This window comes from Motacilla alba, chromosome 8 (genome assembly GCF_015832195.1).
Source record: "Motacilla alba alba isolate MOTALB_02 chromosome 8, Motacilla_alba_V1.0_pri, whole genome shotgun sequence".
In the NCBI taxonomy this organism is placed as follows: domain Eukaryota; kingdom Metazoa; phylum Chordata; class Aves; order Passeriformes; family Motacillidae; genus Motacilla; species Motacilla alba.
The window spans coordinates 14,102,918-14,130,356 of record NC_052023.1 but is presented as its reverse complement, the minus strand read 5'-3'; the positions used below and the strand labels follow the sequence as shown (position 1 = coordinate 14,130,356).

The following is a 27,439-nucleotide window of genomic DNA, read 5'->3' as shown; positions in this document are numbered from 1 at the left end:
CACTCAACCAGGCCAAGTGTTTTGTGCATCTCCACTTGCCTCATGGCCCTGAGGTTTCTAGAAGAGAACACCTGTGTGAATGCGTGCCTGGGCTCTCACTGTAAATCCATGGTGAAGCTGGCTGCAAGCCTGCATCTGTTCAGCTGCATTTTGGGATTGACTCCTTAGGAAGTGCAAAAGTTCTAGCTGACCTGCACTCCCATTCCCCCTGCTTTGCTGGGAGGAGTCTCTGTGGCTTTTAATTGTTCAGATTTGGCTGTCATTTACCTTGAAAGATAAAATATTTACTGATGGCTTATGAAATCTTTGTTCATTTAAAAAATATTCCTGGTCATTGTGACCAGAGCTGAAAGGACACACTGATCCTCTGATTTATTTGAATAAATATATATATGTCATATATATAGGTTTTCATTAGATTGTTGAATGTTCTTTGGTGAACATAGGAGTATAATAGCAAGGGGATAGCTGTCCTTGTCTGCTGTCTGCAGGGGCAGCTGGAACCAGTGCTGAGGGAAGAGGAGGAGCACTGTCAGTGTGTGATAGTGACTCTGTTAATTGGGCCGCTATCAGCTAGATAACAGTTTGGGTCAGGTGCCAGGTCAGCATAACCTGGGCAAAATCAACCTAATCCATGCAGGACCAAATATCAGTGGCCAGCTGTGACACAACCTAGGAAATGAAGTAATGTGTTTATTGTAAAATTATTGTAAGTGATCTAGTAAAAAGTTATTAGGATAAGTTGAAACTTTTAAACAATTCAGCAAAGGGCTTATGAGACAATCAGTGATATGCAAAGGTATGACTTGATTTCTGCTATTCCATCTGAAGAGAAAGTGTGATTGCAAAAAGGGAAGTGTTTACATTAACTGATAAAAAACTTGAGAATTCAGCAGAACACAGCCACGTGTTCCTGAGCTTTCTTCCATAAAAGTCTCACCATGTCTGCCACAGCCCCATTCACCTTCACTATGAGGGGAATCATACTTGCGCTAGTGCTCACCCTTGTAGGTAAGGCTACATATCCCTTCTTCACTTTTCTTTTCCAAATTTTCCTTAAGTTCAGTGGCAGTGATTGGATCTAGACTGAACATTGCTTACCTGGTTTTTCATGTCTTTTTGTAGGTAGTCAGAAGTTTGACATTGGTAAGTAAATTTCCTTCTATAACCTGTTTTCAGTGAATTTGCTGTTATTTCTATTTATTAGAACGTGCTTACAAGTATTGTGAAAATGGCTGTTATTTCCCTCAGACCCTGGATTCAGTAGCAGAAAGAGCTACTTGTACAGTTATGAAGGCTGGGTGTTGAATGGGCTTCAAGAGAAGAATTTAGCCAAAGCCGGCGTGCGCCTGAGCTGCCAGCTAGAGATCAGCGGGCTGTCGGAGAACATCTACCTCCTCAAGGTACTGCACCTCCTAAATGTGCAACAGCAAGCTGAACTCACAGGTTTCATTGCATCTGGCTGATGTGGGGTGTAGGAAAGCTGCAGGAAACACAACTGGAGGCTTGTCACTGTAGGTATCAGAGAATGAGCTGCAAGCTGCCTTCAGGGGGATGAGTCGCTTACCTGTGCTTGTTGTGGAAGTTATTTCTAGCAGCTGTTCCTCCAGACTTCATATTGGAAATACAGATGCTGGGGGGTTGCTAGAAAATGGCAAATTACCTAAAGACATTTAAACCTGCTCTGAGACTTGATTCTAGTCTTAGCACGCATTTCTAACTCCTTGTGAGAAGCCAGGACTTGGGTATGTAAAATCATTGGCATGAAGGCAACTAAAAAAAATAGACTTAAAAAGTGGTAAAAGCTAATGATAAAAAGTGATACATGATAAAGATAAGATTAAAAAGTGGAAATCATCAAAAAGAAGTATGTAATAATGTTTAATGTTTGAATAATGCAGTAAAAGATCTGTACGTGTGAAATCATGCCTCTGCTGTTGTCAGCAGTGATAGGACCTGGCTCAATTTAAAATAAATATGCTTCAGAAATGTACTTTTACCCCTTTGATTCAGTGACAAATCAGAGGTTCTTTTTGGAACACTGAATTCAGTGACAGCTGTCACCAGTTGTATTGAACTGTAGATCTTTCAAAAATGGGGGGCTAGGGATTGCATTACACACTATAGACTTTGTCCTGAAATTCTTGTATGATATGCACCAGCCTGTGGTCTGAGGCACCTAAGCTGGCAGTAACTTTGCCAAAGTTATTGAAATTGCTTCTTATTTACATTGCATCTCAGTGTTCATAAATATATTGTTCATTGCGTAAATATTTTGGTTGATTTAAATAAGTAACAAATATTAAGCAAATATAGTAATTAGTTTAGTCCAAAAAAAGTTGTATAGGAATAAGTTAAAATGAAACATTCTAAAACTGCACCTTTTTTTTACATTTAGAAGCTTTTAAAATGCTAAATCTAAAGCAGAATATTTATTTTAAGGCTGACTTTATTTGAGGGAGACTTTATTTGATATGTTCACTGCATCTGTAAGATAAAATAGTACTGTTGAGCAGACAGGATTTGCACTGGGTTTACAATAGTGTAAGCACAAGACAAAAGAATAAACTGCTCTATGATTCTCTACGGCTACATTTGGAAGAAAAGAGTATCTGACCAGTGATTATATTAATTTCTTCCAATATGTTTGCATATTTAGTACCAGAGGGATTCACCTAAATATCTTGATTTCCTCCCAGATCCGCTCCCCACAACTGGAGGAATACAATGGCATCTGGCCCAGGGACCCATTCACTCGATCTTCCAAGATCACCCAGACGGTTTCCTCATGCCTTACCAGGCCCTTCAAGTTTGAATACAGCAGTGGACGAGTTGGAAACATTTACGGCCCAGAAAACTGCCCTGACACTTGCATTAACATAGTGAGAGGAATACTGAACATGATACAGATAACAATTAAGAAGTCACAGAATGTGTATGAATTGCAAGAGGTGTGTTTCTTTCCATTCTATAACTATTTTGCTGAAAGGATGTGTTTATTCTCTTTAGCTGGTCTTCCTCTGAGTTTCCCTCTATTTGCATCTATTTGTGTGTGTTTGTAGTAAGAAAAAGGTGATTTTCATTCCTATAGAAGTAAATGTGTGCATGTGTGTTCACCAAATTACCTGGGCTGAATTCTTTCTAAGACATATGTCTTTAAGTCTTAACATGCAGTTCTTTGGAGAAAAATAATTATTATCCATGAATTTATTTGTTATATGGCTTCTGTAATACAGTTATTTGATCAATTTTATTTGCCAATTGTTGATATTAATTGATTACTTTTTAAGTTTAAACTCCATCCCCTGACTGAGTATGGCTCATATGGCTATTATTTAGTTCAGTAGGAATGATTGTGTGTAATAGTAACAGCTTCATTGAGAGTCTTCATTAAGTAAAACTTCTCACACAGTGAAATCCTGATATGATTGGGAAGTCTCTTTTTCTGTATTCATCTGCCAGGCTGGGATTGGAGGTGTTTGCCATACAAGGTATGTCATCCAGGAAGACAAGAAGAACAGCCGAGTCTCTGTTACCAAAACTGTAGACCAAAATAATTGCCAGGAAAAAGTGGTGAAGAGTCTTGGAATGGCTTACATCTATCCCTGCCCTGTCGACGTGATGGTATGTGAGATGTGGAATGATCTTCCTGATTACGAACATGGCCACTGTGTTCCCATTTATTCACTCTTTGGGTCTCCCTGTTGTCCCACAGAAAGAAAGGATCATCAAGGGGACTGCGGCTTTCTCCTACAAGCTGAAGCAGTCAGACAGTGGTACCCTGATCACAGAGGCAGTGTCTCAGCAGGTGTATCAGATCTCACCATTCAGTGAACCCACCGGCGTCGCTGTCACGGAAGCAAAGTAGGTGGGATGTGGGCTTGCTTCACAAAGTGAGAATAATTAGAGGTTCTATCAGTTCCCTTCACCCCCAATTGAAGCGAAATGAGACTTGAGCTCTACAGCAGTTGAATGGAGATGTGTAATCACACTTGGCATTTCCACAGTCCAAAAAGTTCAGCAAACCATTTTTTATTTGTACCCTGGTCAAACTGGCATTACAATTACATGGAAGAAAAGGGGAAAAGCTGTTGTGTTCACTTATACCATAAGAATGCTACTTTACTGCTCTGTTTGTTCTGGAAAGGGGCTAATTTGTAGTGTCAGGAGGAAGATCGTGTATGTAGAAATAAGACCATTCATTACACCTGGTCAGTAGCTCTCATTCAGCAGACAGCGATTTTGCTTCTCCTCAGAAACAATTTCATTGTAGATAACTCCAAAGCCATTTTGTTCTAGATAGAAGGCTTTATTCATTAGCAAAAGGTTTTCTTTTGATAAGAAAAAATTTTAAAGAGTAAGACAGTTACCATCACAGTATCACTGAACAAACAAACAAAATTGGCACATGGGTGAAGAGAGATAATGTGTTTCTCCTGTGACTCTTGTCTCTTGACAGACAGCAACTCACCTTGCTGGAGGTGAAGAGTGAATGGGGGAGCTCCCCAGACATCTCCATGCAGAGCTACGGAGGCCTTCGATACCAGTTCCCAGCAGTACTGCCACAGATGTCAGTGCAGCTCATCAAGACCAAAAACCCCGAGCAACGGGTATTTTTTTCCAAATTTCTTTCCTAATTAAAAAAAAAACCCGAACACCTGATCATAAATTCCACAGACAGTAACTATGCATGCCCTCTGTCTTGTGTTTTGTAACAGATAATCGAAACACTGCAACACATAGTCCTGAATAACCAACAAGATTTCCATGATGATCTTCCCTACCGTTTCCTGGAGCTCGTCCAGCTCTGCAAGCTGACAAGCGCTGACACCCTTGAATCCATCTGGAGACAATGTTCAGATAAACCCCGCTACAGGTATTTCATTGTATCAACCTGTAAGAAACTCTTCTGGTTTTGTGACAACTGGGAGCTAAAATGAAGGATTTCTAAAAATCTATTTGCAGACGATGGCTGCTGAGTGCAGTTTCTGCGACGGGCACCGCAGAAGCTCTCAAGTTCATTAAGAGCAGAATCCGCAGCGACGACCTTAGCTACCTTCAGGCTCTTCTGAGTGTTCCCTTTGCTCTCCATTTAACAAAAGCTGATGAACACACTGTTCCAATAGCAGCAGTGAGTAAAGCCATGTGAATCTTTCCTGTCTCACAACGAAAGGAATGATAATCAACAACCTGTGATTAAGTACATTAGAGGCTGGGTTCTCCTCTTGTGTACACTAATTTTGTGGAAACATTGGCCTGTGAATTTTTTTTTGGCGTGGCATTTATTAGAGGATAAATGCCTCGCCAAAATTCATTTCTGTATATTAATATAAAGCCCTTTTCTTATAAGAGCTTCTGGGAATAATTCTCATTTTAGTTTCCTGGGATCACATGGCATGCCTTCTACAGACAAAACTTTGTCCCTTTAATCTCTTACTTCTGAAACAAATGATGATTGGCGTGTTATGTCACTTGAGCAGCTCTTTCAATTGCAAACTAGTCCTTGAAGTGGAAAATGCTGCAGGAAAAGTATTAGTGCAAACATCAAATGCATTGACACAAAACTGAACCATTTGTTCTGAACAGGATTTTTGCCATCTCTTGCCAATATTCTTAAACAGGAAAAGCAGAAATTATATGAAAATGCATCATTAATATAATTGAGTTGCACATTTTTCTAGAGGTATTCCATTCATACATTAATGTTTATCCATAATCTTAATGCTTTCAGTGCTCAGTTGACAAAAATCGAAACGTAGCTATGTAAGCTTATATGTGTATAAACTAGTGGGGAATTAAGTGCCTAAGTAAAGCTTCCAAGTATAATGTCTACAACCTGCTTTAATTTGTTTAGATAAGAACAGTAATCATTCTGAAATTGATCCCTTCAAATAAGATCTGATGGCTTTCCTGCTCTGAAAGCTTTGTGAAGCAGTGTGTTAAATGACAAATTAATTTTTTTCTTCTTCGCAGGATTTAGTGACAAGTTCTCGAATCCAGAAAAATCCCATACTTCAACAACTTGCCAGCTTAGGATACAGTTCTGTGGTGAATAGATACTGTTCTCAGACCTCAGCTTGTCCTAAAGAAGCTCTCCAGGTAGGCGGCTTTTTGCCAAGCTTTTTTTTTTTTTTTTATGGCTTAGTAATATTCATTATATTAGCTTAATTCTTTTAACATACAGTATAAAAAGGGTAACTGAAAATATAAACACACATTTGCCTCATCATTGAAAACAGAGTTTTCACATTGCAAGGGTAAAATCCTGAGAGAAACCACCATTAACTGATTTTTATCAAAGCCAGTTGCTTTACTGTGGGAGGCTTTTCAGTGGGTAAGGGGGACTGTGGACAGTCTATAGATTAGAGTGAGAAGATTGAACTGTGTTTTGTTTACAGCCCATCCATGACCTGGCAGATGAAGCAATCAGCAGGGGCCGTGAGGACAAAATGAAATTAGCTCTGAAATGCATTGGCAACATAGGAGAGCCAGCCAGCATCAAGCGCATCCTCAAGTTCCTTCCCATATTTTCATCCAGTGCTTCTGACATCCCCATCCACATTCAGATTGATGCCATCATGGCCTTGAGAAAAATTGCTTGGAAGGACTGCAAATCAGTACGTAGGATCTGGTAGATTTTCTTTACTTAGTGAATTAGAATATGTTCATAAGTGTAATGATTTTAATGGTATCATGTGTGGATTCAGTTTTTTCAAAAAAAGATTATTTTTAAGAACAGTACTATACAGTTTTACATTCAGCTGATGTTTTCTGCTAAGCTGTAATGATAATTAGTCAGTAGGAATCTTCCAGAAGGATATCAGCAGTGTTGATTTTATCATCTGTTGTAACCAACTAAGTCCTGTGCTAGTTATAGAGAGTGGGCACTTAGCCACCCAGTCAGACATTTAATTTAAATTGCCTCTGTCATCAGCAGGAGAGACATTTTCTGTTAAACTCCTAGGCCAAATGTCAGCACTGCTCTCCCTCTTTTAGACCCTTCCCTTGAGGGTGGGTGAGTCACCACTGACCCCACACTGAGGTTGCTGTCACGGAAAGTGTAGGCAAGACTTCAGATGGTTTAGGTATAGGACCTATATGAGAAACCATTTACTCAGACTGTCTTTGGTGAACTGCTGAACCTTTTTAAAACTGGTCTAAAATAGTGAAGCATGCTCACTGAGTCAGTGGAGTTACTTCAAACAATGAATCTGTCTTATTGTCCACATTTTTTTCTTCCAAAGGTGTTCACTGATATTTGAATGTCAGTAACGCACAAAGCGATGCTGATGCCTTTTGGATTGTCATGGGTTGATAGATGGACATTTATTTCCATTTCAGTGGTTTCATGAGGCTGTTCCACCATGGGCCCTTCAGTTATATTAGAAAAGTTATGTGGAACCCTGCAGTAAAAAAGATCAGGAAACCTTTCTGCAGGCATAATGATCCCCTCTCCCATATTTTCTGTGGGTTAGTTGTGGATCCAGTTTGCAAAATGGTTTCAGTTGTTGGTAGTTCCAGACCCTCTTTTGTCTCTGCAGGTGCAGGGATATCTCATCCAGATCCTTGCTGACGAGTCGCTTTCCCCTGAAGTGCGGATGATGGCTTGTGCTGTTATCTTTGAGACAAGGCCTGCCCTTCCCTTGATAACAACCATTGCCAACGTGGCCATGAAGGAGAGCAATTTGCAAGTGGCCAGTTTTGTGTATTCCCACATGAAGGCTTTGTCCAAGAGCAGATTGCCATACACGTATAACATGTGAGTAGAGACAGGAACAAAGCAGGTGCTCTTCAGCACATTATGATCTTCTGCACGTGCTGACAACTGAAGTCATTTTATTTACTGACAGAAGCTTGTTTCTGGATACTATTACCTTTCTCATTTTGTTTAGATCTTCAGCTTGCAATATTGCCCTTAAGCTGCTGGCCCCCAAATTGGACAGGCTGAGCTATCGCTACAGCAAGGTCATACGTATTGGTGGTTACTTTGGTGAGTAAGTGTTTCAGAGATCAGGAAACTTTCACTTCAGAAATCCATTCTTTAAATTTTTAGTCCTTTGGAGAAATATGCCATTTTTTGTTTCAGTGAGAAATTAAATTAAATGTGAGACTCATATGTTTAGAATAGCCATTTAATAATTTCTGCCTAAACATTTAGAGTTTATGTAATGATATATCTTAAAGCTGGCAGTGGAAAAAGCTGCAGAAATATGATCTTGAATGGTAAATGGAATGGTCAGGAAAAAGATGTCTCTTGTTTTCTTCTCCCATAGATAACTATAAAGTTGGTGCTGCTGGAGATGTCCTTGTTATGAACAGCCCAGGAACGATGTTCCCATCAGCAATCATTTCCAAGCTGATGGCATATTCTGCAGGGTCGGTGGCTGATTTGGTGGAGGTAAATATTTACCTAAGTCAATAATAAATCAAATTAAAATTGAAACTGCTCAAAAAGTTTCTTCTCTAAGCATGTTTCAGACTGCTCCTTCTCGTGCTGTTTTGGTAGGCTGGTGTCCGTGTGGAAGGCCTCACAGATGTCATCATGAAACGAAATATCCCATTTGCTGAATATTCCACCTACAAAAAGATAAAGGAGATTGGAAAAGCTGTAGGTATTTTCAGTAATACAATGTGTGGGTTATATGAAAGGGCATTGGTGATGCTTCTCACTCTAGCTAAGCCCTGTGTCAGGAGGCAAACTATTCTCCTAGGAGTCAGCTCAAGTATTTCTGTGAAGGAGAGATGTGCAGTGAAGGGGGACTGCAGGGGACATCTGTCTTGGCTGCAGTAGCTTCAACCAATTTTTGCTCTGGCTCTACCTCCTCCCCACCTCAGAGATGGCTGCAGGAGGAGCACAGGGAGGAAGGGAGTAACAGGCATTGCAGCACAGTGTGTCACATGCCTAGCAGGCTTCCTACTCCCTCCCTTCATCTACCTCACCTAGTTTACAAGAATATACCTTTGTCTTCAAGAGAAAAGATTTTTATTTTTAATTTGCAGTGCTTTCAAACTGGGTTTAGTGGTACTAATGGCTCAGAGCCTGTGTTCAAATGTTATTGTATTGGGATACCAAACATTTGTGAACATTGCAATGGTGGAAGAAAGTGTGAATTAGTGCCATCATGCTATTTACAGTTGGAAGCCTTACAAAGGAAAAGGGCAGCTTGGCCAGTGATGGGTTTAGTTATGGGTGGTTTAGGATGAATTATCATTTATGAAGTGTTCCATTAAGAAACTTTGCTTGTCTCTTTATCTGTTCCCCAGCTGCTGGGATGGAAGGAGCTGCCAACAGAAACCCCCTTGATATCAGCCTACTTTAAACTCTTTGGCCAAGAGCTGGCCTACATCAACATCAATAAGGAAGTCCTACAACAGGCTGTGAAGGTACCAGGGCCCCCTAATTCTGTGCAACATTGGACAGCATTGCACTTCCCCATGCCAACCTCGTGGCTGCCTGTTTTCTTGCAGGCTGTTGTGGAGCCTGCTGACAGGAGCACGCTGCTGAAGAGGCTGGCTGCCCAGCTGCGCGGCGGCGTGACGGCGCAGTGGACGCAGCCGCTGTGGCTGGGAGAGCTGCGCTACATCGTCCCCACCTGCACCGGGCTGCCCCTGGAATACAGCTCCTACAGCACTGCCCTGGCCCGGGCTGCAGTCAGCGGTGAGCTGGGAGCTCAGAGCGGCTGTGCAAGCTCTGAGCAGGGGATGGGAGGGACAGGGCCTGAGGGAGGCTGGAGAGAGAAGCGGAGAGCCAGGAGGTTGGAAAAAGAGCTAGTTTTGGTATTGGAGAGTGAGGCAGTGAAAGTGTTTGAAGAGGAGCTGGATGCACTGGTTTGTGCATTGTCTTTGAATGGATTGAAGAGAGAAGAGGTGAGATGAGAACCTGGGAAGCCAGACAGAGAGAGAGGGCACAACATTCAAGGTCAAAAAACCACAAGAGCTGCCTGGGGAGCTGGTGCAGACATGGGTAGACATGCGCCTCCTGAGAGGCGCACACACAAGCTAAGGAGAAATCCATGTTGATTTAAAAAGAGAAGAAAATAGAAAACAATCAAAAGAGCACTGTTAGTAGCATTAAGAAGGAGGAAGAGAAGAGGGCCTATGAAGAGAATGGAGCTCTCTTTTAAAAGAACTAATATGCAAATGCTAATCCTCATCAAGAAGTTAATTCAGTGATCACACTGTGAGCTGTGCAGCAGACTTAAATTAGGCAAAACTGACTCTAATATCTGCTGACACCATGTAAGGAATGAAGGGTGATGAACATGTGCTTGTGCTCTCCCACGTACCCACTCTTTGCTGGTTTTTGGCTTGTTTGCTTTAGTAACATCTTTGCAGCTCTGCCCCTTCTCTGTGCCTTCTGCGTGTTTTTGGGGTTTTTTTAATAACAACCTTATAGCCAAGTTGAGGAGGTATGGATTGGATAGATGGGCTGCAAAACAAGTGAAGGTTATCTGGACTGCTGGTCTCCAAGGGTAGACAACAGCTGAAAATATAATTGGTGACTTGATACGAGAAAACTTCCTCTGCCATTGGCACTTGTTCATTGCCTTCTTTTAAAATTCAAACTTTGTAAAAGAAGGCACCCTCAGGATTTCTGTGTCAATATAAACACTGAGTTGCTGGGAGCAATTGCTGCTCTGGGGGATCATGCTGCCACTGACAGGCAGCTTAACAGGCTGGAGAGGATGGCCTGACAGAAGTGTGGTGAAATTTGACAAAGGCTATGCAAAGTCCTTCACTTGGAGTGGAGTAACCCATGCAAGTGTATAGGCTGGGCATCACCCAGACAGAGAGAAGTTATGCAGGAAGGGCAGGATGACCTGGTATGATCAACCAGCAGTGTGCTCATTTGATGATGAAGGCCAAGTGTGTCACGGGCTGCAGAAGCAAGAGCAGAGCGAGTGTAACAATGATTTCCTTCTCTATTTAGCACATTTGCAGCTTTATCTGGAGTAGAATGTCCAGTTTTGGGTCCACAGTACAAGATGCTCACACTTGATGTGAGGAAAGATTGGAGAGCAGAGGTTGTTTAGCCTTGTTCTCTGCATTAGCTCTGTCTTCTGACTCCCCATGTTTCTGAAATTTTAGTGTTACGCCAACTATCAAATTTTCAATTTGGGTCAGCTCATCATTTTCTTAGTATATTTTTATTTCCATTTTCAGTATGTTGCATCAGAATCTTTGCCTACATAACAAGTTTCCTCTATATTTTCAGCATTCTTCAGAATCATGAAAAGTCTCATGTACCCCAAAGTCTGTCTTGTTTTGCAGCTGTATTTTCTGTACTAACAAAAACACTACCTCCTACTGGAAACTGCTTATGTTTGACTCCTTCCTTTCATTTTTACAACGTTTAAATATTGTTCTTGCATTTGCAGTTGATGGAAAGATAACTCCCCCTTTAACTGGAGATTTTAGGCCTTCACAGTTGCTCGAATCCACTGTGCAGATCCGTTCTGACATAAACCCCAGGTACGGCAGGTTTCTGAGGCCTTCCATATGAAGGAGGTTTTTAAGGGAAGGCAGAGCCACACTGGTGAAAGAGCACCTTCCTTACACCTGACTGCTGCACTCTGTTTCAGCTTATACATACAGAAATTTGCAACAATGGGTGTCAACACAGAATACTTCCAACAAGCTGTGGAAATTCAAGGCAAGGTCCTGACGAGAGTGCCAATGAAGTTTGATGCCAAGATAGACATGAAGCTGAAAAATATTAAGATTGAAACAAATCCATGCAATGAGGAAACTGAGCTAGTGGTTGGAAGGTACAGTAGCATTACTTCAGAATATTTTGTGTTGCTGAAGCCTGACAAAGTTCACTATTGACTGACCTCCCTCAGAGGTCTCTAGATAGGCAGAGTGATTCTTCAATGTGTAGCAGAACATTTGGGATAAAGTACAAAGAAGAAAAATACACTAGCTAAAAATCAGAAGATACCTGAATTATTTAGCTGTGTAATTTTTATATTAAATTGCTTATTCTTTTGTGCTCTCATTATTTTTCATTATTTTATTGTCTTTTAAAGATTTTTATTTATGTGTTTGAAGGAATATTTTTGATGTTTTGGAAATTTTGTTGAAAGTTATCCAGACTTTGAAAACTTCCTGCAATATAACAAATTATATTTGTCATGAACTCTTTTTTTGTTTTCAATAATATTTATATTTCTAAATTCATATATAATCCCTGTGTTCAAATATCTTACCTCTGTGCTGTGACATGATACTTACAAGGATGTATTAATCCAAAGACAAGGGTTTGGAATAATTCACTGGTTTTTGCATATATCTCAACAGACATAAGGCTTTTGCTGTATCAAGAAATTTAGGAGAGCTAGGTGTTGAAAAGAGAACCGCAATTCTCCCAGGAGATGCTTCATCAAATATTGTGGAAGAACCTTTCAAACCATCAGATAGAGCTTCCGGTGAAGATTTCACAAAGGTAACCTATTTTTTTTTGGCTTATATTGTAATATTTACTCTCTCTGCAATGGATGTCTGCAGTTTCACTCTTGCCTATGACACACTCCCAGTGGTATTCACATCCTCATCTCTAACGCAGCCCGAAGCTGACAGCACGTCAGGGAAACGTGCCTATAGCTCTCAAGAGGATCTTCGCCACGTCACGGGAAGAAAAGCTCACAAACGAGACATTTGCATCAAGCTGCATCACCTTGGCTGTCAGCTCTGCTTTTCCAGAAGGTCACGAGATGCCAGCTTCCTGAAAAACACCTTTTTGCACAGACTCATCGGAGAACACGAAGCTAAAATAGTCTTGATCCCAGGTAAAATACTGAGCATCTTAGGCTTGTCAGTGCTGTTTGAAGCAGTATAACTTTCTAATGTGTGCAATTGGTGTGTAGTTGATTCAGATGCTGATATTGACAAAATTCAGCTGGAGATTCAGGCAGGATCCAGAGCAGCTTCCAAAATAATTCGTGAAGTAAACGCGGAGTCAGAGGAAGAGGGTGAATCATCTCTGTATGAGGACATTCAAGCTAAACTGAAGAAGATTCTAGGCATTGAAAATGTGTTCAAGGCAAGTGACTTTGAGTATGGCAGTGGGGAACATTTTCCCCTAAATGAGGGCAAGAACTAGAAGTACAGTGTGGGAAGCTGGCAAGGCAAAGAAAGGCTGGGGCTGTTTTGGAAGGTGCCCGTCCCCCATCCTGAGGTGTTGCTCCTTTGGGGTGCGTCCAGCAAGGAGGGCTGGGCTGGGCTGGATTTCAGCTGGATGGAGTGGATCTAAGGGAATTCTGCAGCTTCTGCTGTGAGGCAAGGAGGTGGTTTCTCCTTGAAAAGCTGGTGTGAGAACCCAGCTTTGTCTGGGAACCCACAGAAGTTTTACTTTGCAAAAACAGGACCAGACGTATTTTCTCTTTTGCACCTCTTGGACTATGTTTGCAGATTGCAAATAAAACACGACACCAGAAGAAGAGACCTTCAAAGAAAGAAAACACTGTGCTTACAGAGCTTGGGGCAGACCCTGATATAAAACATCCCTCCAGCTCATCTTCTGCCTCCTCAGCTGTCTCCTCTTCCTCATCATCTGCTGTTTCTCCTCGTCGTAAAGAGGCTGGTGCTGGAGATGAGAATAATGAAGAAGACCAAGCGAGGAACCAAGATGCAAGCAGCAAGAGCAGCAGCAGCAGTGGCAGAAGTAACAAGAGCAGCAAGAGCAGCAGTAGCAGCAGTGACAGAAGTAGCAAGAGCAGTAGCAGTGGCAAAAGCAGCAGTAGTAGCAGTGGCAGAAGCAGCAAGAGTAGCAGTAGTAGCAGCAGAAGTAGCAAGAGCAGCAGCAGTAGCAGCAGTAGTGACAGAAGTAGCAAGAGCAGCAGCAGCAGTGACAGAAGCAGCAAGAGTAGTAGCAGCAGTAGTAGCAAGAGCAGCAGCAGCAGCAGTGACAGAAGCAGCAAGAGCAGCAGCAGCAGCAGTGACAGAAGTAGCAAGAGCAGCAGCAGTAGCAGTGACAGAAGCAGTAGTAGCAGCAGCAAAAGCAGTAGTAGCAGCAGCAAAAGCAGTAGTAGCAGCAGCAAAAGCAGTAGCAGTAGCAGCAGTAGCAGCAGCAGGAAGTCCTCAAGTCATAGCCATGGGCATCACTCGAGGCATGCGAATGGCAGCAGCAGCAGCAGCAGCGAGTCACTGAGCCACCATAGCCATGAACATCATTCAGGACACCTGGAAGGTGGCAGCAGCAGCAGCAGTGCATATTCCAAAATATGGGTAATTTTGTCAGTTAATCGACTGATGCTACTAATCATGCTCCTGATGGCAGCTGGCTTTGCATGACAAATCAGAACATTAGGAGTTGACCAGTAGATTTTAGCAACATAAACTTGAAAAATTTATTCTACAAACACACCTGCAATCATTGGCACAGATGTCTACTTCAACTCAAAAGTTTTCACAAGTTTATTGAAAATTTTGTTACTGTCAGGAAATGGGTTTTTTGACAATTTGCTGTCCATAAACATTGCATATTTCTGTCTTAATTTTGTGGTAGAAACACTAATGCTTGATATAAATGACTTCATCTTGCATTATGTGCTTGTGACTAAGCATACAGAACTATGTATGAATGATAATCAGTGAATTTCTTATTTAATTTCCATTTCTTAGACTTTCATATAATTGCAGCATTTCTTTTCCTCTGAGACTTCTAATCTTCTTGTTTTTGTCATTTTCAAAGGAAGCTCATGAGATTTATCAGTACCGCTTTAAATCAGCACACAGACAAGAGGTGAGTTTTTCTTTCTTCACTAAAAGAAGTATGGAATCTGTCAAGAGTCAAATGGAGACTTAAATGGCAACTTGTTATCTTTGTTGAGGAAAATTACAGTACTGATAACATTAGAACCATGGTGGTTCTTCTGAGATGCATAAAGACAGAGAGCTGTGTTCCCTTTTGTGCTGCGCACATGAAGCCACTTGTGGCGCTGCAAAGGAGCTGCAAAGCCTCTGCCAAAGCAATAAAACAGACTGGAGCTGCACACTTTGGAGGAACCATCAGAAGCTTGATTCATTTGATTGGCTTTGATCACCTGGTTTCTTGGGTTGGAATCACTGCAGGTGCACAAGGAGAGTGATGTGGACAAATGTAGGAAGATACCTTCTTTTATAGTATTTTGGTTGAGCAGATTCTTACTAGGGCATGGGCCAGCCAGAGCAGTGTATTGATACTAGTGTTCCTCAAAAATTAACACCTGAGCAGTGTGTGTCCACTCAGATGTTCCTTTCCATCCAGTTGGTCCCTTCAGTTCAGCTTCCAGTTCATCAGGCCTGCGCAGAATTTCTGGTCTTTCAAGTTGAAGTGAGAAGCTGATTAAATCTGACTTGCTTTGGTCCATTGGTTTTCATACAGGGAATTCTCATCTTGGTATGGTTCTTATGGACTGTGAAGAGTCAGATATGTTCGGGGAAACAAAATTCTTCAGAGTTAGATCCTATGTAGTCAGCACATTAGAACAAAGCCTAATGCAAGTCATTGAGCTGCTCAGGGTTGGAACACACCAACTCCAAGTGCCATGAGAGAGAGTATTGTTCAGGACTGCCTTGTGCAATTTCTTCAAGCGTGCTTTAAAGTTACCCTCTTAAGCCTGTTGTGGTTTGATTTTTTGTTTTTGTTTTTTTTTTTTTTTTTCAGTTCCCAAAAAGAAAACTCCCAGATGACCAAACTGACAGCTCACATTCCTCTGCCAGATCCAGTCATGCCTCATCTCGAGCTTCATGGGTTAGTTGCATCATTTTTAGGGGGTTTTGACAGCTTGGAATAATGTCAGATTGGCTGTGCACTGACAGTAATAGTATATAATAATAACTGCAATAATCATGGGAAGGGAGAAATGCCAAGCTCTTGAGTCTCATGTATCAGTCAAGACATGCACCATAGTTCCCATATGCACTTTCCTTGGCAGTGAGGATCCTTCTTACTTGCATCAGAACCCTTCCCTCATGGAAATCCCACCCAACAGATGCCTGCAGAGACTCATTTTGTGACCTCTGCAGGGAGGGAGATTGAGGTGCTGCAGTGCCAGTGTGAGGATATTGTTGGTAGCAAAAGGCATGTTCCAGAGGGGGCATGGAGGACCTGGGCTCCTCACCACCAGGCAGATGAGTGCAGGCTGGAGAATGATGGAGTGAAGATATCGAATGTCATGATGCACTTAAGGCTGTTCTCCAAGGGAAGGGGTTCTTGATGTTGAAGAAAATGTCCTGGATTGTATTCTGTGCTGAGTTGCTGTGCAAACACAAAACCTGACTGCCCCACATAACTCACAGCCCAAGTGTGAGGAGAAAGCCAACACAAGACCCAGACAGATAAACAAGAGGAGATGAGCTGGGGGATGTTTCTGCTGTGGGAATGAGTGACGCATACAACTGACAGCTGATGTTCAAACTGAACCACTTTCTTTTATTCACAGGCTGGTTACTAACAATGAAGCCCAAATCATATAGTCATTACTGTATTTTAATTATATGACTATTTCCATGGTATCAGCTGTAGCTCAGGAAATGGCACAAATTTTGGCTCATAAAAACACAGTGATAAAAGCCATCTGGCATGCAGAGGCACGTGCACATTAAAGACATATGCATGAGGTTTTATAGGCATATATATGTGTGTGATACATATGCTGGTATATATTTGTGGTTCAGTTGTTTATTTTTCATTTATCCATCTAGATCTTGCATCTAAAATGTTCCATGGTAACTCTTCTATAATTATATGTTTTGCATACCTTCTCCCCCTTCCTCTTAGCCAAAGTTTTTGGGAGATGTTAAAACACCAGTATTAGCAGTTTTTCTGCATGGCATCCGTGACGATAAGAAGGTAGGAGGCCTCCAGCTCGTGGTATATGCTGATATTGACTCCATCAGGCCCCGGCTGCAGGTATTTGTGTCAAACCTCACAGATTCAAGCAAGTGGAAGCTCTGTGCTGATGCTTCAGTCCACAATGCTCACAAGGCAAAGGTAAGGCTCAAAACTGGCTTGTACAGCTCTGCATGCATCACAGGAATTCTCCAGGCACTAAAAAATGGACCATTGTCCCTCCATCACAGGCTTACCTGAAATGGGGACGGAATTGCCAGGACTACAAGGTTTCATCTGAGCTGGTAACTGGGCAGTTTGCTGCCCACCCTGCTGTACAAGTGAAACTGGAATGGCCCAAAGTTCCTTCCAGTATCAGATCCGTCGCAGAATGGTGAGAATTGAGTCTTTAGTGACACTTGTTAACAATGCTGATCAACTGGGAAAAATCAGTATCCACACATGAGGTTCTGGTGGCTTAAGTACTGGCTGATACTTTATTCTCTGATCTGTACGAGTACTGCCTTTGGACTCAAAAGCTGAGTGGGATTACATCTTATTTTAACATACAGTAACTCTTGATACTTGCCATAATTACTGAAAACTGAGGAACAGATCCTTCCTTTCACTGAACACTCAAACAGCAGAGCAGAGAGTGGGTGTAAGGACATAACCAGGGATCTTGAAGACTGTTATGCTACTTACACACAAGTGTGAGACAATCTAGATGGGATGTGTGCAGCCTTTTTTTTCTCCATCTCACTAAATCTTTCTGATTTGAACTTCTGTAGGTTTTACAAGTTTGTCCCTGGGGCTGCATTTATGCTGGGGTTCTCAGAAAAAACAGACCAGAATCCTTCTCGACAAGCCAGGGTGATCGTGGCTCTAACTTCTCCAAGGACATGTGATGTTGTTATCAAGCTTCCTGATGTAATTATGAAATATTTTTATCACTCTTCTATCTTATTCCTAGTAGAAAAGTGTGACTTTTTAATTACAGTGGGTCAATTCTGAGAAAGAAAAATAAAGTTAGCATCAGTTTAGGTGTAAATGATGAAAATTACATATTTTTATCATTGTTATATTTCATAGAAGGATGTCTATATAGTGATTCTTTTCATGGAGAGAGACGTGGGTACTCACAATGACATGAGTTTCCATCTGTAGTATCTCCAAAAGTGTTCATCTCATCACCTTTGAAAGGGAGTAATTCATTCTCTCCCAAACAATACCTGAATGACTTCTCTCACATCATGACAGAAAACTGAGCAAAAGCAAAAAACCTCATGGACAACGAGTCAGATTGAGTTATGTTCATATAAAGCCTTTGCAATGAAAGTAGAAATAGGAAAGAAAATCCCAGCAGTTTGCTGGCATAGGTACATTTTGAATGTGCTTTTGAATTCCTTTTCAGATTACCCTCTATGAAAAAGCCATGAGGCTTCCCCTGTCACTTCCTGTAGGTCCAAGGATATCCACATCAGAGCTGCAGCCTCCCATCTGGAATGTCTTTGCTGAAGCCCCTTCTGCAGTGCTTAAGAATTTGAAAGGTCAGATCTAATTGGGTTCAGAAGCATGACAACTTCACTCTCACAATTTATTTGGACACCTTGTAAATTTTTCTGGCGCTGTTAATCTCCAGTTAATTAGGAAACATTCTGTAATAATGTGAGGATGGTGCAACTGAGAGAAAATACTGTGCACATAGAACAGAAATCATCAGTATTTCAGGGATCAAGATACCAATTATCTGAATTGATAAAATTTTAATTTTCTGTCTATTTTTTTTTTTTTGTTAGATAGAAGAACATATTTTATATGCCTTTTTAAGAATTTATGGGTGCTTACTAGCCAAAAGTCCCTGTGAACCATATGAAAATATCACATAATGAAAAAATACAAAGCTAAAATAATATGGCACTAAAAACAAACCACACAATTTAATGGCTTTCTCTCATTGAAAAGAAAAAATCTCACTGGCATTTTTTTAAAACCAGCTCAATGCTCAGTTTCCTACGACAAAGTCACAACTTTTAATGAAGTTCGGTTTAACTACACAATGCCAGCAAACTGCTACCACATCTTGGCTCAGGATTGCAGCTCTGACCTTAAGTTCCTGGTGATGATGAAGAATGCAGAAGAAGCTGTGAACCTGAAAGCAATCAACATCAAGCTTGGCAATCAGTAAGTAACTTCTACCAGATGCTGGGAGTATGAGGGACCTCAATGTCCACATTTGGCATGAGAGGAGCTCCAATCTGAGCTTTCCTGCAATGGCTAGCAGCCCATGAGGTTTCAGCACTCCCCTTATTTATTTTCTATGCATATTGAATGTGATGCTGATGCTCTTATCCTGCATCTTAGGTGACAAGAGTACCCCTGATGTAATTTAGGCATTTGAAATGAGCTTGTGCTCTGAGCAGTGCTATTTAGTGAGCAGGAAATTGCCTCTGTCACTGTGAGTGTGTGAACGTGGCACAGCCAGGGTGTGAGCACTCTTGTCCTTGCAGTGAGGTCGATATGCGCCCTGCCGACGGACGGGTGAAGCTGCTGGTGGATGGGGCTGAGAGCCCAACAAATGTGTCATTGACATCTGCTGGTAAGTGATGCAGCAGGTGCTGCTCAATTTTAACGTGTGTTTTGGGAGAAAGGAGGAAAGAGAAGGAATCTGTGAGGGAGATTTGATCAGTTTGTATTCAACCAGTGTTTCTTTGCTTTTAAGGTAATATTTAAGAATATGTACTTTACTCACCTGCAGAGGGACACTTAGAAAGATTGATTAGAGTGTGAAGCTCTTGAAGTAGCCTAAATAAGCAAGATATAACTAACATGAACATCCCACCTTTTTGTACATCATTCCAGGTCTTGTTGTAGTTCCAAATTTGAGAAGGGTTTTGGCTATGATATCAAATTTTGCTTGATTAAAACTTTTTGAAGTAGAGCTTTTCTAAAATCCTCTACACGTGACTTGTATTTTGATGTTTTTCCTGATTTGATTTGTAGGCGTAAATTTGGCTTGCATTCTGCCAGGAATAGTTCGTTTCTGTGAAAAGTACAGGAAGACCTTGTTTTATCCTGTGCTGTGTAGTCAGGGGCCAAATACAGTGTGGGTATTCTAATACAGTGTGGGTATTCTGACTGAAGAGCTGCAATATATGAATTGGGCTAAATCTTGCTGAAATTAGGTTAGCATGTACCAGTGCTGAGCTCTGTCCTATTTGTCATGTACTTGGGAAGTGATAATTGTACTAGAAATGGCTCCAGTGACAGTCATGGTGTTCCTCATATTTCCATACTCCAATACAGTGCACTCAGAGCCTTGTTGATCTGCACAAATACAGAGATACTATAGACAGCTCAGTCATAATTTATAGACATAAATGTAATCACATTAATAAAATAATGTGATTACATAAATGTAATCACATTAATCACGTTAATAACCCCAAAAAATTAATAAGTAGGGCTGTGACCATTAACATTCTCCTCCATCCTTTTGCAAACACCCATTTTCTATGCATGCCCATTTCTACATTGCTTTCTTCTATATTTTTGTTTCTTGAATAGGGTAACTGAGGAATTTTGAAGGAAAGAACATTTTAGAAACATGACAGTTGCTTTTTTTTCTCTCTTAAAGAAGTTAGGTTTGGTCTGGTTTTGTTTTGTTTTGTTTTTTTCTTCTAGGTGCTTCTCTGTGGATCCACAGTGAAAATAAAGGGCTTGTACTTCTCGCCCCAGCCTATGGCATTGATAAACTGTACTTTGATGGATACACATTCAGGGTATCATTCTCCCTCTTTATAAGACTGGGCGTTAAGAAATTTCCATAGGATTCCCTTAAATCTGTATGTGTGAGGGCAAGGGTGTACAGTGGCAAAGGCAAGTGTGTGCAGGGCAAAAAACACCAAAGGGAAGATGATGCTACAGGATTGCACAGTCCTGCTCTTTATTTATGAGTGTCATAAATGAGAATCCTTGATCAACAAAAGTATTCTGTTCTTGCAGTACAGGTGTGTGCTGGGAAGTGGGTCTGTGAGTGTACACATGCTGAGTCAACAGTGCCTTTGCAAGAAAAAAATGAGTTTTCAGCTCCTGACACTGTTCTTACAGCTGTATCATTCTCCACAACAGCAAAAATGCAGCCATTATTGTTAGATGAGTGGTTTAAAGTCTGCACTGAAATTAACATGAAACTGGACTGTAAGGGGTTGGTAAACCGTTTTATGTCTGTCTCTTGTACTATCAAAACAACCACCAGAAAAAAGCGTCAGCATATTAATAGTCTAGAGCATGACTAACTTAACATCCTAGCCTGGCACAATAGGTTATAAAGACTGTATCAGTTATAGATTCTGCAGCCCCACAGGAGTTTGGCATCTGACTGTCAGACCCTTTTGAATTTTTATCAAAGAGATTTTAAATGTTTGTGCATTAACTTATACTGGAAGGGACCTGCATAACAAAAATGTGCTCCACAGGTATTACTTTTTTTTTTTTTTTTTTTTTTTTTAACTTGAACTACTTCTTGCTTCTTTTGCCTCCAAGATCCAAGTTGCTTTATGGATGGCAGGGAAAATGTGTGGACTGTGTGGAAAATATGATGCAGAATGTGAACAGGAATATCGGATGCCCAACGGATATGTAGCTAAAGACGCAGTGAGCTTTGGGCATTCTTGGATTTTGGAAGAAAGGCCTTGCAGAGGAGGTATGCAAACTCTAATAAATTTAATATAATATTACTGCAGTTGTTGAGGAAATGTGGAATCTGTTCAGAAAATTTAAAATCCATTTACATTTTGGAAATAAAAAGCATATTAAAAGATTCATTATTAAGTTAATATATAAGTTTTTAAATTACATACAAGTTGAAATAAGAAGGCACAGGTTAAACAAGCCAAAATATACAACTTAGTTGAAGTTTCAAAAATAAGATGAATCAAAATCTTTGTTTCACTTTTGAAGTGGTTTAGATGAGGATTAGAAAGAGGATAACATTCACACAGAATGCTTTTATTTAAGCACAACTGCATTTTTGGACATCAATTTTCAGCAATTAGTCCATCAAAAAAATCAGATGGGGATTAGTAGTTAACAGGGCTGGCCACCAGGTTTTTGAACCAGTGCAACCTGTCAAACAAAGCATTCGTGTTTTGTATGTACAAAGTAGATGAGCAGCTCCAGGGATCTAATTACATGGTTGACATAAAAAAGCTGCATTTTAAGTCTTTCAGTAGATTAGGATCTTATGGTGTGCAGCTCTCAGCTGAGGTTATGATGCAACATCACACCACAGTGCTTGAGGAGAACAGGCACGTTGCATCTGTAGAGACTTGCCCTGTGGGAAGGACATCCTCAGTCCCTGGAGATGGCTTGTACATGTCTAGCTCGGCATCAGTTGTTACTCTTCCATGTTTTTGTCATAAATTCTGGACAACAAACTTGCTTTACATGGATATGGAGTCCACATGCACATCCACAATGATATTCCTGTGGCTGGTGGTGACCACATTCTGTTTCCATTTAACATATGGTGGAAGCTGCTGAAATTTGAAGACATAAAATTTATATCTAGGACTAAATTATGGTCTGTTTGGCTTCTCACTTGTAACTGTTTGTCCTGGGAATCCAAAATGAGATCAATATTACTTGTTGGAAGCAAGGACTCTTGCTCTCTTTCTGACCAGTTCTGTGTCTGAATGACATTGGTAATAATGCAATTCTTTGGTGATTAGTTTTATTTGGTCAGAAATCTCCCCTTTAGTTCCACGGCTGAATATTCAACATTTTAAAATATGCTTTGACAGCTATTCAGTAAGCCAGTTTACCTTGAAAAATGTTTATTAGAAAGTACTATGTTTCTGTATCCTGATCTAGAAGCAGACCAGTTGCATTTGAAATCAGCTTTCCAGGGCTCCACATCTAACGAGCTGATTTGAAAGATTTATCAGTCAGTAAAGCTTCTTCATTTATGATCAAAACACAGTTTTCACAGAGGGGAGTTTGCAGATGGGCAGTGTTGGCAGATGGCTCCCTCTGGGGGGTCTGGAGCTGTAGCAGGTAAGCACAGAAGCTGTCCCCCTGCCTGTTGCAGCCTGCAAGCTGCGGCACTCCTTTGTGAAGCTGGAGAGGTCGGTTCGGCTGGCCGGGGTCGAGTCCAGGTGCTACTCCACGGAGCCCGTGCTGCGCTGCACCAAGGGCTGCTCTCCCACCAAGACTGCTCCTGTCACCGTGGGCTTCCACTGCCTCCCTGCTGGTAAGGCAACAGAAATCCCACTGGAGAGCAGCTGAGGAAAAGTATACATAGATTGTCACTTGACTCAGTTATTCCACTTGAAAAACATGAATGCAGCATAGCCATAGGCAGGCATGGACTTACTGCCCTATTGACTGAAGCCCTTTCCTTGTTTTATTAATAGGCAAACATTCCTTCAGTGAGGGAGACTGTTCTCTATTGTACATTTAAATGTTTTCGTTGTACTGGGATTTAAAATCTAAACTGAATTCTCCTTCGCGCTGCTCTGGGCTAACAAAGTAAGGGCAGGACAACAGCACTGTGATTCAGCTGAAAAGCTGTGCACTGCAGCCTGTGCAGACTGAGCCATATAGAACCAAGCGCAGCACCCCAAAACAGGGATCCTTGCCTTGCATTTTTATATATCGCTGCTTTTAGGTGTGAGCCTACTTCACTGAGCTGATTTAGGTACTAGAAGAGCAGGTGTGGACAGGATTGTTGCACACAGGCCCAGTGATACAGGAGGATTTATTTTCTGTACATGTATTGTAGATTATAAGATATTAGATAAAGTAGATATAGTTAATATACAGCATAGAGTTGTATCTGTTTCCCAAGTTTTTTTTTATTAAGATCATAATACCCTTTCCTAAATGTATCATTAATAAAAATCTGCATGGAAGTAGTAGCTTTCAAGGTGGAACTGCTTATTAATGAAGGGGGTTTCCTGGAACATCTCTGTGTGACTTAGACAAATATAAATATGTAAATCAGTGAGGAACAGCCAAGCCTGCTGTAATTAATAACTAGTGCATGGTAAATGCTGTAGCTTGCAGAACTACTTGAGAAGTAAACTGTTTAATTGTCATTTCTTGTTCCCCATCAGATTCAGCCAGCAGCCTGACAGACAAGCAGATGAAGTTTGACCAGAAGTCAGAGGATATGAAGGACACTGTTGATGCACACATAGCATGTTCTTGTGAGGATGAAAACTGCAGCACATGAAGCTGTACCTTTGCAGCATAGGAAAAAACATAAATACTTTCATGTTTTTATTGTGTGGTGTAAAAAACCTTGTCTTAAGGAATAATAGATACTAAATTAAGTACTCAAGGATCTTGTATGTGGAATCTTCCTAAGTAATTTAAAGTATTAAATGTATTATTGTAGAAACTGTTATGATTGCTCATAAATATCTGATTTCATAATAAATCCATGCATGGAAAAAATGGTGAAGGCTTCCTTATTTCACTGGCGGTGGAAAGAGGTCTGCATATGTTCTCCTTATACCCCATTTTGTAGACTTCTTGAGTTCTGTGCACCAAGGTTACACTGGGAATTGGGTTGGGTAGCTGTGGTGCTACTACTCCTGCTTGTTCCCCCAGTGCTCCCTTCCCTGGTGCTGGGACCCTGTGCACCTGCAGCAGGACCTGATCACCTTGGTGTGATGCTGCACCCTCTGCAGCAGCCCCACAGCTGGGGAGCTTGGCCACAGCTCTGTGATGGGCCAGTGCTGCTCTAGGGAGCAGCAGGCTCAGGGAATAAGCCTGAATCTCATGTCCCTGGGCAAGGCTGCTCTGAGGGAGCCAAGAACATGTTAAGTTTCTGGTGCACCACATGCAGAAGCTATGGTGAATTGGTGTCTTTGAGCAGGACAGGGTGGGGCACACCAAGCATCATCAAGCACACCAGGCACATCAAGCACAGCACCTGCCATGGGCTCTGAAGCTGAGCCAGACCTCTGCACTGTGGGCAAGATGTCCCAGTCTCTGTGCTCAGCAAGAGCTGTCACTTCAACCCCCAGATGGGCTCTGCCTCCTGCCCTCGCCACAGGTCTGTGTGGGCACGGTCAGGGATGAGCTCATCTGCCCTGAGCAGTGGAGCCCAAAGGATTCCAGCAGCCCTGGAGGGTGTTTTCTGCTTGCCTTAAGGCTGTGTTTGCAGGCTGAGTATGCACACTGGGTGAATGGGATTTTGAAAACGCTTGAGAACATTCTGTAAAAATTGTGTTGTTTTGCTCTTCCCAGCAGCTTTTGCACCTTCAATGGATGCACATACCTGAGTTTTCTTGTTTGGATATCAGTTTTATAGTTCAGAAAGGTAAAGTCTTTAGTACCAAAAGAAATGTGTTTGAAAGATCTAAATATACCATTCTATGCAGTTTAAATGCTGCCATGGTAACCTGCACTGCAGAGTGATGGGGAGCTGGCAGCAGCAGTAAAGCCATGAGCTGTGAGTTTGCTGCTTGCCTGGAACTCACACAGAGCAGTGATGGGAAGCACAGACTTTTCAGGTAATCTCAGGCTGAATCCAGCAGAATCTAGGGCTTTGTGTGGCCCCTGTGGGCAATGCTGGCATAAACTTCCAGCTCCAGTTGGGGCAGCCCACGGGGCTCTTCTCTTCCCAACGTGCCAAGGCTGGAGCACAGTTTTGGGGGAATTGTTTTCTAGCAGCCTCAGCATCCAGGTGTGCTGAACCCCAGCAGTACCACCCTGGCAGGACACCCTGGGTGAGCATCACCCAGGGCAGCCCAGAGCCCCTGTGGACTGCAGGCCAGGTGGGTGTAGGTGTCCACCTCATGAGGGCCTGTGGAGAGCCCTCAGGCAGCCTCTGCTCCTCTCCCCCACTGCCAATGTGGAGGGACCTGAGCACAGCTTGAGGGAAATGGGCTCAGCAAAACTGTTTGTCGCCATCACAATTTTCTTAGTTTGGGGGTTTTTTTTCTCTCTTCTTTTTAATTCAGGTTATATCCTTCTGAGTAATACTAGTGTAAAAGGGCTGTGGATATACGGGGGCAAAGACTGGGAGTTGAAAGTGTTCTTGAGGTGCTGAAGAAGTGACCTAGAAAAGGAGAGGTTTCAGTTTCATAGAGAAGTTGCTAGAAACAAAGCCCTTGCCAGCAGGTTTAGGTGACCCTTGAAGCAGAAGAACAGATGTTGCTGAGGCAGCAGCATGGCTGGGATGACTGGGAATGCAGCATCTGCTGCCCAAAGGGAGGGATGGGAGAGATTCTGCAGCCCCAGTCTGCAGTGCTGGTGGTTTTGGGGAGACCCTGTCCTTGCAGCTGGGTGCAGCCTGTACAGCTCCCAGTGAGGACCTTTATTTTGAGGAACGTTGTTTGAGAAGTCACTGTTATAATGTGATGTTTCAGTGATATAGTGTTATAATTTTGAGAATACAAGTATTGTTGCATTTAATATTGCCATCACAGCAGCTTTCTACTTGTACTGCCACTGACCTCGAGTCCTTGCTGCCTGCAAGATTTTTTTTTAAAAAAAACCCAAACCTGTGCAGCTGCACATAGCTATGCCATAATAGCTTTTGAGCCTTGAGTACCAGTGGCCAGTAGCTGTATACTCAAATCCTTTAAGTACATTTACCAAATCTTCAAAGACATGACAGAACTCTCTAGTGAATAGCTTGGCTTTCTATCATGTGTTACCAGTTCTACAAGGGAAGGGTTAAAAAAATCAGGACCTGAATATAGAGCCAGTAAAAACATGGTGAAGGATTTTTCATGCTTCAATTTTATTTTATTTTTTTGCCCTACAGATGCGATCTTTGATCTAGGAAGAAAATCCACTGTTTGTCAGACATTATGAGTTATATCCCAATGGCTAATTATAAAACCCCACCAGCTAAACAGCATTATAAAAACTAATCTGTCTTGGAGAGGAGCTGCTGGTGTTGATGAGAAAATGAATCCAGTCCCTTCCCACAGTGAGCTGGGCAGCAGCAGCTTTGTTCCCAGCCAGAGAGGAGAAGGTTGGTAGGGAAGCAGTGGCCACATAGTGTCAAGCTGAATCCCCCAGCCCTGGGCTGCCTTAGTCCTCCTTGTGCTGATTCCTCATAGAGCACGCCATGACCAGTCCAACCAGTGGACTTGGGAACAAAGGCAAACCCTGGAGCCAAGAGCAGCCTGAGAGATCTGTGGGTTTGCCTACAAAGGGACAGGGAAAATGCCTGCTGATGAGAGAAGAGGCTCCATCATGGGGTGAAGATGACCCCCCCTTGTTGCGTGATGTGAAGAGTGTGGGTGTCCTGCACGTTGTCCACCTTTGTTAAGCCAAAAGCTTTGATCTGTAATACCCGTCAGCCTCACCCTGTCCCCCTTGCCAGGCAACCCCCACCACCACCCCTCCATGGCCAAACACACCACTGAAAGGGGCTGGCACATGGAATAGAAGGCAGGTGAGGGAAGCATGGATGTCAGCAGCATTTAGCCATGGCCCTCGTGACAATGACAGGAGGTTTGTGTCACTGGATGAAGTCCCTGTCCCCAGAGAGCAGCGCTGTGCTGACAGCTTGTCCCACTCAGAGCAGGGCAGGGGTGGGCACGGTGTCACAGGAGAGCTGCCCGGGGTTTTACACAATCCTGCTGGGGCACTATCAAT

At 42.0% G+C, this 27,439-nt stretch overlaps 1 protein-coding gene across 1 annotated transcript; it reads left to right on the top strand.

Moving 5' to 3' along the window:
* The first annotated feature begins 941 nt into the window (after positions 1–941).
* Positions 942–24,276, top strand: LOC119704208 (vitellogenin-2-like). Its single transcript, XM_038145075.1, has 35 exons — positions 942–1,011; positions 1,126–1,146; positions 1,252–1,403; positions 2,700–2,951; positions 3,463–3,624; positions 3,716–3,864; positions 4,460–4,610; positions 4,719–4,876; positions 4,966–5,131; positions 5,974–6,099; positions 6,399–6,617; positions 7,542–7,759; positions 7,893–7,990; positions 8,274–8,398; positions 8,507–8,608; positions 9,265–9,384; positions 9,469–9,658; positions 11,379–11,472; positions 11,583–11,768; positions 12,301–12,445; positions 12,566–12,788; positions 12,867–13,042; positions 13,411–14,226; positions 14,693–14,743; positions 15,647–15,733; positions 16,763–16,975; positions 17,065–17,207; positions 17,605–17,743; positions 18,228–18,363; positions 18,811–18,997; positions 19,324–19,412; positions 20,498–20,595; positions 21,359–21,518; positions 22,905–23,066; positions 23,932–24,276. Exons 1-35 carry the CDS (start codon positions 942–944, stop codon positions 24,048–24,050), a joined length of 5,703 nt encoding a protein of 1,900 aa, XP_038001003.1. The 3' UTR covers positions 24,051–24,276.
* Positions 24,277–27,439: the final 3,163 nt, after the last annotated feature.